Here is a 12,436-nt window from a genome sequence, read left to right on the forward strand (position 1 = left end):
AAATACAACAATTATTCATTTAGGGCCAAACTTCACCACTTCTCCTTTTGTGAGTAGCAAAATGAAAATCATGTGAGTGTGTGTTACTCAAAGTCATTAAGGATGGCAGAATCTAGCTCACTGGAATGTAGGAAAATCTTCCAAGCAGTTTTTGTCCAGTTTCCTTAATAAGGACAACCTTGTAACTTTTTTTGTTTAATATAATAAGACCTTTCAACCTTAATTTTATCTGAGAACCTTAGATTTAATATTACCGAGTAAAAGCTGGTGTGTTATTTAGCTTTGACAAGGTACATGAACTTCACTTTCTCTTGAGTCAGAAGAGTTAAAAATAGAACATGTAGTTTCTCCTTTTGCAAAAACTTTCTAAGATAAAATAGAAGAAAATACCTTCTAAAGTAAAATCCAGCAATACATATTCATAAGCAGAGTCAGTCTTTGTTTCCACTTGTGGTCTCTTCAATGTAGAAAATATTTTTCCAGGGCTGCTATCATCTTGCTCTTCTAGCTTTCGTAGTCCGCACCCCATGGCAAGATCTGTAAAGAAAAAAATTGCAGGAAAGGGGGTGGGGGAAGCAGCAAGTTCTGTTAGTCTGACTGAAAAACAAAAGTAGCAACTTTAACTGCCTTGGATTTTGTTTACTAGTAGCCATAAATCCAAAGACAGAAAAATTTCAATTCCCAAGTTAGAAAATGAAGACATTTTCTATTAATTTTTCCATATAAGCATTGCACTCATAATTACTTCAAGCTACCAATGCAGCAAGAGTGAGCTTGATTTTACAGAAACATACAAGCTGCTACAACTTAGCAGAGATTTTCCATGCCACGTCAATTTACAGCCAGCTCCCCCCCCCCCACATCAGCATTCTGTTGCAGAGGACACCAATAGTGCTTTGTCTATCCCCCTTGGCTGACTGATAATGAGGCAAAAAAGAACTGAAATAATAAAGTTAGAGGGAAACATATATAATTACCTATTGTCAGAAGATCTATTCAGATGAAGTAGTAATTGAGAAGAAAAAGCAAGTCAGAATGAAAGAATGAGAAAAGAGAGTCTCAACATGGTTAGAGACGAAAATCATTTCCAGAAAGGAAGTCAGTTTCAAGAGGAAATTGCTTCTGGCATCTCAAAGGGGAGGAAAGTAAATGAAAAGCACTTTAGACTCTATTTTAGATTTGAAACGTTGATTCCTATTTTCTTTCCATAGGAATTTTCTTTTACATGAGAAAACATACATGACCATGCTGTAATAAAGAATATTCATGGAAAGAAGTATGTATATGATGACAGTAAAATGTATTTTAAAAAAATCTAGGTTAGTAAAAGTTAGTTATAATTTACTTTGAAGGGTCATAGTAAAATACATCTTATGTTAAACCAAAGAGACTTTTGTTTGGTTATGCAATATGAAAAGTTCTGGAGTCATTTCCCTTCCATTCTTTAGGTACATTAAATAGTTTAAGACTTTTCTTTCATCAGGCTTACTATAGTGTTTATTACTGTAATGGATTTTCATATTAGTAAAGAGATGGTTTTAAATCACAACATAGCTCTATGAAGTTGTAACATAAAAGAGTTTTCTACAGTGGAGAAAATGGGATGTGGTGTAGCAACAACGGTGACACAGTAGACCCAATTTTGTCTTCAGCTGCAGGAAGAGAACTCACACTGAAGTCACTGCTTCCAATTTTGTCTTACCATACAACAGTGCATGCAGTTGTACCAGGATGTACATCAGAGCAAAATAATAGTGATTTCAGTGGGAGATGTGTACATGAAACACAGAGGGCATAATTTGTCTCTATGTATGGAATTTGTATTACATCAGGATAGCATGTTGGAAAAAGAGGTCTTTGGGAAAGATCTCATGTATTGTTTTAGATGAACTAGTTGATTAGTATTCAGTGTCCTAGCTAGAACTGGGCAATTAATTTGATTTTTTTGGCAATTCCAAAAAGTAGGGGAAAATTTTGGCTCAGGTCAGCTTGAACAAAACCCAACAATTTTGGAATTTTCAGTGAATCAAAAAAACAACAGAAAAATTGTGTTTTGAGCTGCCAGAGAGAAAATAGCGTGAGAATGATCTGGCCATTCACTTGGGAAGGGATGAAAGAACATGCCGGGATTCCAGTTGCTGAGCATTTAAGTAAAATATCCTTTACCCTGGGAATTGGGGCACTGACTCAGCAGTGGAAAGATCTGGATTCAAGTCTTTGCTCTGGAATAGGGATTCAAATCTAGATCTTCACTCAGGTGAGTGCTCTAACCACTGGGCTAAAGGCAAGGAGTGGGCAGCTCCTCCTCCTTCCATGGTTTTGGTAGTGGATATATTCCAAAAATCAAATTGAGATGTTTTATTAACATAACAATTAACCATTTTGACATTTCTAAAATATTTTTGTTTTGTTTTGACCAGAATAATTCACTGAAACCAACATGAATTTGTGAAATGTTTTGGTTGACCTAAATCTGTATTTCTAATCACAGACAAGTTTTGCCAAAAATTTCACCCAGCTTTAATCCTAACTTCTCTTTCGCTGTTTCATGTTCTCTGTTTTTATTCCTGTTCCACTGTAATGTTAATAAATGGTTCACGTTTTCATTTAAGAAGTTTGCAAGTAATTACAAGTACAAAAAAACCGTATTCTGTCCATTCAGTGTCCTTTGGATCAATGAAACCAAGGGTAGAATCTGAGATTTCTGATTCAAAACATACATCAAGTACAGTATCAGAGGACCTAAAAACTGTTTTAGATCAGACATCTTTCTCTGACTTGTGAAACTACTCCTTTCAAAACACTCAATTTCTTGGAGCTAAGTGAGTCCATAAGGAGTCTTTAAGGAGGAGGAACTCAAACAGTCTATCCTATTTATTTATCCCCAAGCCAAGGGGCAAAGGCAACATGGGCTGTGCATCCTTGAGAATGTCTTCACAGACATTTAAAGTCCCTCGTGGGCTGATGTGCAACTGACATCTTATTACAGTTTGCACATATTTTAAATCTGGGCCTATTCATCTGATTTTTCAATCTTGGAGTGATGGGCACCACACAGTAAACTAAAGCAATCTTAATGCTGTACTAGTTTTCTAAAAACTAAACAATTTAAGATTACTCGTTACTAGTTTCAGACAAATGCAAATAACAGAGAAAAAATGAATAATTCCTAGAGCAAAGGCTGAAAAACAAAGAATGAGAGAATATTTGGACCAAGCATTTCTCATAGGCCATGTCTACACTACAAAGTAAAGTCGAATCTAATATGGTCAATTTCTGGGCACCTGATTTTGCAAAGTTGAAGTTCCATGTCCTCACTACGGGGAAGAACTGAATATAGTCCGAAGTAGCATGTCCCCATTAAACAGCCTACCTTCAACTCAGAGACAGATGCACCATGAGTAACTTTGCATTCTGAGCTATACTCCAAAACTGTGCAGTGGGTGCTTTTAGGCCCATGTCATCAGCCTCCCATAATGCACTCATTAAATCCCTCCTCCCTTGCATGAGATCAATGAGAAGCAGTGTTTCCGTATCTTTTTGTGCCCTGATTTCCCACGCAGATGCCATAGCAGTGCAAGCATGCATCCCGGTCTGCCGCAGACCGTACTGATGTTGATGTGTGCTGTGGTGCACCTAGTGGCACATTACTTCGAGAGCATACACATGTCACTCTACCAGGAAGAGGAGGAGGACAAATCTCAGCTTGGCATGGAGTCACTACTCACGCAAGCCCTGGTGCTGATGCAAGTGCAGCCACCAGTCAATTCTGTGGACAAAATGGTATGCTGCTTCTGGTGCTGTGAGACAAGCACAGACTGGAGGGAGGGCATTGTGATGCAGATAGGATGATCAGGAGGGGCTGGAAAACTTCCGAATGCACAAGGCCACTTTCAGGGAGCTTGGTGAATGGCTTTCCCCTGCCCTGAGGTGCCAGTTCTGACTTGTTCTGACCCTGGAGAAGCGTGTGGCAATAGCCCTATGAAAGCCTGCAACACCAGACAGCTTCCGTTCAGTGAAAAATCAATTTGGAGTGGGGAAATCTACAGTGGGGGCTGTTGTTACAGAACTAGTGAAGGTGATCAATAACATCTTGCTATGCAGGGTTGTGACTCTGGGAAATGTGGATACCATAGTGGATGGCTTTGCTGAAATGGGGTTTCCTAACTACAGTGGGGGGATAGACGGAACACACATCCTCATCTTAACCACCGACCACCTGGCCAAGGAGTACATAAACCACAAGAGGTACCTCTCCATGGTGCTGCAGGTGCTGGTGAGTCATAGGGCCAGTTCACTAGGACTATCAGTGTGGAATGGTTGCGAAAGGTGCATGACGCACACATCTTTAGGAACTCCTGCCTCTTCCATAAGATGCACAGAGAGGAAAATCAGAATCTGAGAGGTGGAAATGCCTATTGCGATCTTTCGTGACCCAGTCTACTCCTTGATCCTGTGACTCATGAAGCCGTACATGGGCAGCCTGGGACCCCACCAAGGGGGAGTTCAACTACAGGCTGAGCAAGTGCAAACTGGTGGTTGAATGTGGTTTTGGATATTTAAAGGGTAGATTTAGGAGTCTCCTGACTTGGTTGGACTTCAGGAAAAGCAACATTCCATTTGTGGTGGCAGCCTGTTGTGTGCTCCATAATTTTTGAGAGAGCAAGGGGGAAACTTTATCTGGCAGTGTGGGCTGCGGAGGCAGAGCGCCTAGGCAAAGGGTTTGAGCATCTGGACAATAGGGCAATAAGGAGAGCAAAGCGTGGGGCAGCCCAAATCAGAGATGCCATGAAGGACCGTTTTATGAATGGCCAGTTCTGAGTCTTCCACGTTGCTCTCAACAAGTTGCTCCTGCATTCCCTCTGTTTGCCTCTAATCCCACACACCACCCCTATGGTACAAGCAATACAGACAAAATAGTTCAAAGAACAGGAGTTCTTATTTGGTGAAAACAACTGGGAAATGAAAGAAGTGGGAACCTGAGGGGGCGGAGGGGCTAAGAAACACACATGTAACAGCCTTTTGTCTCCCAAGGTCCTGGAAGTAAGGCTGCCCTTGAGTTCTCCCCCTGGTCCCATGTCCTGGGACCCCGGCGGACCCCAGAGACCTTAGGAGTGGAAGCAATGGGTCTGGGGGAGAAAGGACTGAGGCAGATGGGGTTCTGGGAGGAAGCCAGCTCCAGACATGCAACCAGGCGCTCCATCAGAACTATCACAGGGGTAAAAAGAGTATCCTGCTGCCTTACCTGCTTCTCTCTGGCAGCTCTCCTCTCCTGGCATTCAGCAATCTAGTCCTGTCATTCTGCCTGCATCTTCTCCATAGGGGAGTTCATGCATTCCCTCTGCTCTCTGATTATGTCCTCCCTTGTGCGTTTTTGCCTGTGGATCTGAACCAGGCAGGCAGATGCTCAAAGAAGGGGAGTACGCAGCAAGCTGGCTGCGCTCCCAGCTGCATGAAAAGTTACAAGGGCACACATTACAGCACATACATTGTGTTACACGTACCCCATATCCATTAGCCTATTCCGAAGGTCTCTATAAAGACAATGGAGATGTGTTCTATTCAAAGTCAAATGTTTGCTTTAAACCAGGCACTTTACAGCAAGTACACAGAGTTCCCAGTGGAGCATCTGGATTCATGCGGTTCAGAGGTAGGCAGGCACAGTAAGGGGCCAGCCAGGAAAGGAGCCTGCAGGCAGGAGGGGGGAAGGGGTAGGGTTGGGTCCAGCAAACACAGCTTCCCAGGACAGGGGGAGCAGGGTGGGAAGGGGAGGGAGAAGTGTGCCACGGTGTGCTGCTCACTCTGAGATCTGCTCACAACGCTGGCCATATGGGAAATGGAATTCAAATTTTCCATTTTTTTTCCTGTTCACCTGGCAAGCAGTAGAGGTGCAAGTTCTGGCCAGAACTTGGTATGCCTTCTGGAGGCCAACAGCCTCAACTTTTGCCAATGCTGCATCTACACTACCGTAAACTCCACCATACCAGGTTACTCCTCATGAAATCAGGAGTAACCAAGACTGACTTCAACAACCTTTAAGGTTGATGCGACAGGCTTGGTAGTGTGGACACATTGTTTAGAAAATCAACCTTATGTAGCTAAATTCCATCTAAACTCCAAGTTTACATCAGACCATAATTATGGTCTGAATATTCTGGTCTTTTGACAACACATGCATATAAATGCAAAAGGTTAAGAGATCAGCATTATAATAATTATATCAATCACCATTGACAAAGGACATTTAATAAAATATAAGCATATAGAAAATATGCCTTTAGGATTCCTATTACCAAAGGGTTAAAGTTGGCTTACTTTCAAAAATATAGAATATAAGAACAGCTATACTGGGTCAGACTAAAGGTCCATCTAGCCCAGTATCCTGTCTTCTGACAATGGCTATTGCCAGATGCCCCAGAGGGAATGAAAAGAACAGTGATCCATCTCCTCTCACCCATTCCCAGCTTTTGACACACAGAAGATAGGGACATTATTCCGACCCATTCTGGCTAAGAGCCATTGATGGATGTATCTATGCATTTATCTAGTTCTCTTTTAAATCCTATTATTGTCCTGGTCTTCACAACAGTCTCTGTCAAGGAGTTCCACAGAGAGACTGTGCGTTGTTTGAAGAAATACTTCCTTTAGTTTGTTTTAAACCTGTTACCTATTAATTTTATTTGTGATCCCTAATTCTTGTGTTATGGAAAGGGGTAAAAATGAACAAAAAACGAACAAAAAATATAAATACTCAGAAAGGCTTTCTGAAACTTTGCTGGGCTCAAATCTGACAGCAAGAGGAAGTTACTCATCTTGTGCAGTGAGGGGAGTTCTTTGAGATGTGTGCCCCTGTGGGTGTTCCACTTTAGGTGTCATTGCACCCTTGCCAGAGATTTATGGTAGCGGTGCCCGCTTGGTCTGGGTTGGTCCACCATAGCAGGAAGTCCTTGATTGTATTGGTTACTATAGTAAAACATAATGGCCACATTGTCCATGAGAATCTGTACCATTTTGTTTGGATTAATTGTAGAAAATGAGAACAGGTATTGCAAACTGCTCATAGTTTCAACAGATGGATATAAAGCTGGGATTCCATTGGTGACCAATACCTGTATTGTCTGTAGGTGTGCTCCATAGACTAAGAAGGATGTGTCCGTAGTGATGGTGAGAACTGGTGTGTTCTATAGAATTGGAATGCCCCTGCAGATGTTGTCTGAGTTGGTGCACCATAGCAGTGAGTCCTTGATTGTATTGAACATAGTGAGGAATTTATTTATGCTGTGCCTGTGGGGAACATAACTTGTCTGTAACCAGACTTAAAGGCACCATATGTGTAGCCTTGCAAGTTGGATAATAAAGGTTGAGGCAGCCATGTAGTCTAGAAGTTATAGGAAAGTTCTGGCAAACTCCTGTAGACTATTCTGCACTGTTGAGATTAGAATCAGAAAGAGTACGTCTACACAGCAAAGTTATTTTGAAATAGCCCTTATTTCGAAATAATTTTACTAGCATCTACACAGCAAAACCGCTATTTCGAAATAAATTCGAAATAGCAGAGCGCTTATTTCCAATTTGGTAAACCTCATTCCATGAGGAATAATGCCAAATTTGAAATAGCTATTTCGAAATAAGTGCTGTGTAGACACTTATATCGAAATAGGGGGCCTCCATCCTTCCCAGGGTGCCCTGGTGGCCACCCCGGCCTCAACCAAGAACACTCCTCTCCCTCTCTTCCTTCCCGGAGCCCGTAAAGGGGTAGACTCTGGCCACAGTGCCTATGCCAGCTCCAAGCCTGCCAGCCCAGAGCCAGCAGTCACTGCCCTGACCCAGTGGCCCCAAAACATGAGCCAGCAAGCCACTGGCAGCCAGCCCTCCACCACTTCCCAGGAGCAGTCTGCCAGCTCCCAGTCACCTGCCAGGGCCCAGAGAAGGCAGGTGCCTTCCTGGTCCAGGGTGGAGATCATGGACCTTATTCAGGTTTTGGGGGGGGGAATACCCCAATGTCCATGATCTCCGCACTAGACAGAGGAATGTGGCCGTCTATGGCAGGATAGCCTGGCCACCAAGGCCACATGCGAGCCCAGGAGCAGGTTTGCATGAAAATCAAGTTGGTCCCAACCCTGAGCCCTTAGCTTCCCCTCCCGCTTCTTCCCCCTTCCAACTCCCTCCTCCCAGGTTTCCCCCTCCCCTCTCCCAGCCTCTCTTCTCCCCTCTCTTGCCTCCTTTCCCCAGTCTCACCAGAGTTTCATTCTCTCCCCCCCTCAGTTTTGTTAAGTAAAGAGAGTTTGTGTTCATGAAAATACATGTATTTTATTTGACATCAGGAAGGGGGGTTAGAGAGGGGTAAGTGGAAGGACGTGAGGGAGGAATGAGGCACAAGTCCCCAGTGGGGCAGGCCAGGGAGGCTCTTAGTGCTCCTCAGGGTGGAAGCACTCCCGCAGGGCCTCCTGGATACCGACAGCCCCGCGATGGACCTCCCGGATGGCAGCCTGTAGAAAGTGCAGCCAGGCTCGCAGCAACATGTCCAAGAGAAGCACCAGAGTGCCCAGGGATAGCTCTGGCTCCATGTTTCAGAGTGCTGTGGTGTCCCAAGTGAGGGCAACCAGAGCATGCAGAGACAAAATGCTTTGCTGTCCCTCATCGAGATAGACAAGCAAGCAGGGAAACCTGAGAACTGGCTGGCCAGGCGGATCCCTTTAAGCAGAGACCTCAGATAGCTTCAGGCAGTAGCCCCACACAGTAAGTCCTGACCTGGTGCCCTGCCGGAACTGGTTCCAGCCAGCCTTAAATACCATTCAGAGTCCACTCAGTGTGGACACGCTATTTCAAAATAGCAAAATGCTATTTTGAAATGCATTTTGCGTGTAGACACGTTATTTTGAAATATCTTATTTTGAAATTAGATATTTCAAAATAACACTGTAGTGTAGACATACCCAAAGTGTTTTGTTTAAAAGGAATTGCTTTAAGGAAGTTGAGGTCTGCTCCTATGAATTCCAGGCTCTGGACAGGTGTTAGGGTAGACTTTTTAAAGTTTATTATAAGTCCTAAAAAAGTAAAGAAATATATCATATGCTGGTTGGCATCTATAACTGTCTGAAATGTTGGTGCTTTCAGCAGGCAGTAGTCCAAGTATGGGTGTATTATTATACCCTCTCTGCATAGGTAAGCTGCTATTATAGCAAATACTTGGGTAAATATTCATGGCACAGTGGAAAGGACAAAAGGGCAGAACTTTGTACTGAAAGTATCCTGTGCTATTGTAAATCATTGAAAATGTCTATATGCAGAATGGATAAATATATGAAAACTAGCCAATTAGCCTGTCATAAGATGGGATTTTCAGGTCTCTCCTCCACGTCGGCCTTCTCTTCTGAGCCTCCGGTCTCTCGCTCCATCTCTCTCTCTCTTTCAGCTCTCCTCCGCCTTCTGCCTCTCTCTCCGTCTCTTTCTCTTCTCTCCCTCCTGCCTCTCCCTCTCTCTCTGCTCCGTCTCTCTCTTTCTCTTCTTCCCCTCCTACCTCTCACTCTCTCTCCGCTCTCCTCTGTCTGTCAGGGATGCACGCACGTCCAGGCCCCGTCCCATGGGCGTGTACGTCACCGCCCTGCCTCCCGCCGTGGCGTTCGGTTGACTTCTGTGCCGCTCAGCCAGGCCACCGCGTGGGAGCAAGCGGCTGTTTAGGCCCTTTGTGGTGCATGGGGAGCGCGGACCCCAAACAGCCACTTGTGCTGCTTGCTTCCACGCGGCGGCCCGGCTGAGCGGCGCAGAAGTCAGCCGAGCGCCACGGTGGGAGGCAACAGCGCTGCCCAGAGGGAACAGCCAGCGTTTCAGCATTACAGAGTCAGAGACACTGGGCTACTATATATGAAAATATGCATCGTGGAGGTTGACAGTTGAGATCCAGTCCCCCCTCCTCTAATGCTGGGATTATGGTATGTAGCCTGACCATTTTTAATCTTTGTGTTCTGACAAATTTGTTTAGTTGCCATAGATTGAGAATAGGTCTCCAATCTCCTGTTTTTTTCTGCATGAGAAAGTAGTGGGAATAGACCTCCTTCCCCCTCTACTCAGTTGGTATAGATTCTGCTGCTCCTGGGAATATGAGAGAGTTCATTTTTTCCCCACAGTAAATGTTTGCAAGAAGAGTCCCTGAAAAGCAGTGGGCAGGGTGTTTGAAAGTACGGGGGATGGAGTAACCAGCTTTGATGATTTATCTGTCCAGAGTCATCAATGGCTGGTGTTTGAGTGCTGTGGGTTGTATAAGTGCTGACCATGGTAGGGAGGTTGGTGGTGCCTCTGTGGTACGGTGACGGACACAGCAGGAATTGCAGATGATGGAGGCGGTGTCTGCACTGTTGGTGTGGAAACATAAGTGCTGGACAGTGCCATATTATATATGGCAGTCAACTTGAAACCTCTAGTCTTAGCATGGAGTCAATATACACCAGATTTAGTAATGGTGCAGGCACTGCCAGAGATCTCTGGAGTGTCATATGTGCTGAGATGTGGCATGGCAGATGGCACTGGCTCTGAAGTGGTTGGAGAGAGCCATTTCACCAGAGGAGCTTTCTGTGTCACCAAAGAGGCACACTTTTTTGAGTATTTCTTTTCCCTCATGGGCTGAGGGGTTTCAGATTTGGTCCTTGGGTGTGAGGCTGGACAAAGGGATTTTTCAAGTAGTATGAGCTTGAGACGTAGGTCACTGTCCCTGTGAGTAGAGGCTTTCACCTTAGTGCAATGGGGACACTTGCAGGGGTTGTGGAATTCCCCCAGGCAACGAACACATTGAGAATGCCCATAAGAGTTGGGGATAGTGTCCTTGAATTAAATACAATATTTAAAACCTGGTAAGCCAACCATCCTATCTATCTAAAGTGGGGGAGGAGGAAAAATCTCTTTTTTAGGGGAGAAAAAGGGGAGAACTACTAACTAACTAAGAACTATTGAAAGAGAAAAACAGAACTACTTATCTAACTAGAATGTTAATAAAGGAACAAAGTTGATGCGGAACACTGCAAAGATCTGTCTTTGGCTGGGGTAGTAGAAAAGGAACTCGGGGTGGAGAGCCACACATCCATGGTATCAGGGCTCTGAAGGCACATGACCCGAGCACCACATTTGTGCAGCACCAAGGACACTGCTCTAAAGACTCTTTTCAGCGGCAGAGGTGTGCACCAACACCTACTGTGGAGCACCCACAGAGACCTCTCTCTCTCTCTCTCTCTCTCTCACTCTCAGAGGAGGATTCCTTAGGTGGGGAGTGCAGTTACTGTGTTTCTCAAGCAGTCTTTGCTGCTTTATAAGGAAGATCCTCAGTTCCAGTGAAGAGAGGCTTGCTTTTGACATCAACAATGACCAACATCTTTCCTTTAGCTGAAATGTGATGAAACTCCACTCTGGGAAGCTAGGGCATCAATTGGCTACTACGGCCATTGTGGTACATTATAGTACATTACTGCAGGGGACCCATCCACTAATGCACTAGTTCTCAGTGGGGGGTCCTTTCAGAGCTATCATTTCAGTCTACCAGGAGAGGGTTCCCTGCTCAAAGCCAGGGAGAAGGCATGGATTGAAGACAGCAAGTAGAAAGACATCTCTGGGAATGGTGGTGCCATTGGATATAAGTCTGGCATTGATGCTGGATCCAGTGTTGAGATGTGGGGTAAAGGTGGTTCCTTGAAGGTACACGCCTTAGTAGGATGGACTCTGTTGTCATGACATCGATATAGTTTCCTATATCTTTTTGATGGTTGGTGCCTTGCTCCCACCCCTCAATACTGAAGGAGTAATGTTTTGGATCCTCCTTACGGGATAGGAACATTGTCCAGTCTGAGCTTGCACTAGATGCAGTCTCCAAACTGAATGGTGCAGGGCCGCTCAGTCTAAGGCTTGTGCATTGGGTGCCAATGTTATCCATGCTGATGTGATCAGCACCAAGAATCCTGGTGCCAGTGTCAGTGGTCTTGGCATTCTTTTAGACTAACGATACCTACTGGTACTAGTGGTATGGTACTTGGATTCTGGAGCAACTGCTGATGTTAGTTACAACTACAGTTTGGAGGATTTCTCTTTGGGATCAGCTGCAACCTCCATGGATTGATTTTACACACACAGAGGGTGTAGGTAGCGCAACCTCATTGCTGGAAGAGTAGTTAAGCCTACTGGTCAGAGCAGAGCTGGAAAATGAGACCAGAATCATAGTCAGGAGACAAGCCAATGACGGGAGGCAGGAGTCAGAACAGATCTAGAATTGTGGTAAAGAGACAAGTCACTGCTTGGAGCCAGGAATCAGATGTCTGTAGAGGACCAGAGAAGTGCTCAAAGCTAGGAGTCAGGGTTTGCAGAGCAAGACAGAAACTAGGACTGGAGTAGGAACAGGTTCAGTTTGAAGCAAAGACCACTACAGGAAGCATATCTCGTGCAGGTGTGGTATAGA

At 44.6% G+C, this 12,436-nt stretch overlaps 1 protein-coding gene across 8 annotated transcripts in view; it reads right to left on the reverse strand.

Annotated features, from left to right (window-relative positions):
• RFTN2 (raftlin family member 2) overlaps positions 1-1,132 on the reverse strand; it is an 84,974-nt gene extending 83,842 nt beyond the window's left edge. For 5 of the 8 annotated variants that reach the window (XR_003088305.3, XM_006117922.5, XM_006117921.4 and 2 more), the window contains exons 1-2: positions 978-1,132; positions 391-537 (exon numbers count right to left, since the gene is read on the reverse strand). Coding sequence is in view for 6 of the 8 variants with exons in the window: in XM_006117922.5 (XP_006117984.3) it covers positions 391-529 (139 nt within the window). In the remaining 2 variants the exon portion in view is untranslated. Of the gene's footprint in view, positions 1-390; positions 538-794; positions 816-977 lie in introns of those variants that run through there. The other 3 variants (XR_012905399.2, XM_006117920.5, XM_025182036.3) reach the window with 2 other exon arrangements.
• Positions 1,133-12,436: the final 11,304 nt, after the last annotated feature.

The sequence above is a fragment of the Pelodiscus sinensis genome, chromosome 7 (assembly GCF_052426305.1).
Source record: "Pelodiscus sinensis isolate ZL-2025 chromosome 7, ASM5242630v1, whole genome shotgun sequence".
In the NCBI taxonomy this organism is placed as follows: domain Eukaryota; kingdom Metazoa; phylum Chordata; order Testudines; family Trionychidae; genus Pelodiscus; species Pelodiscus sinensis.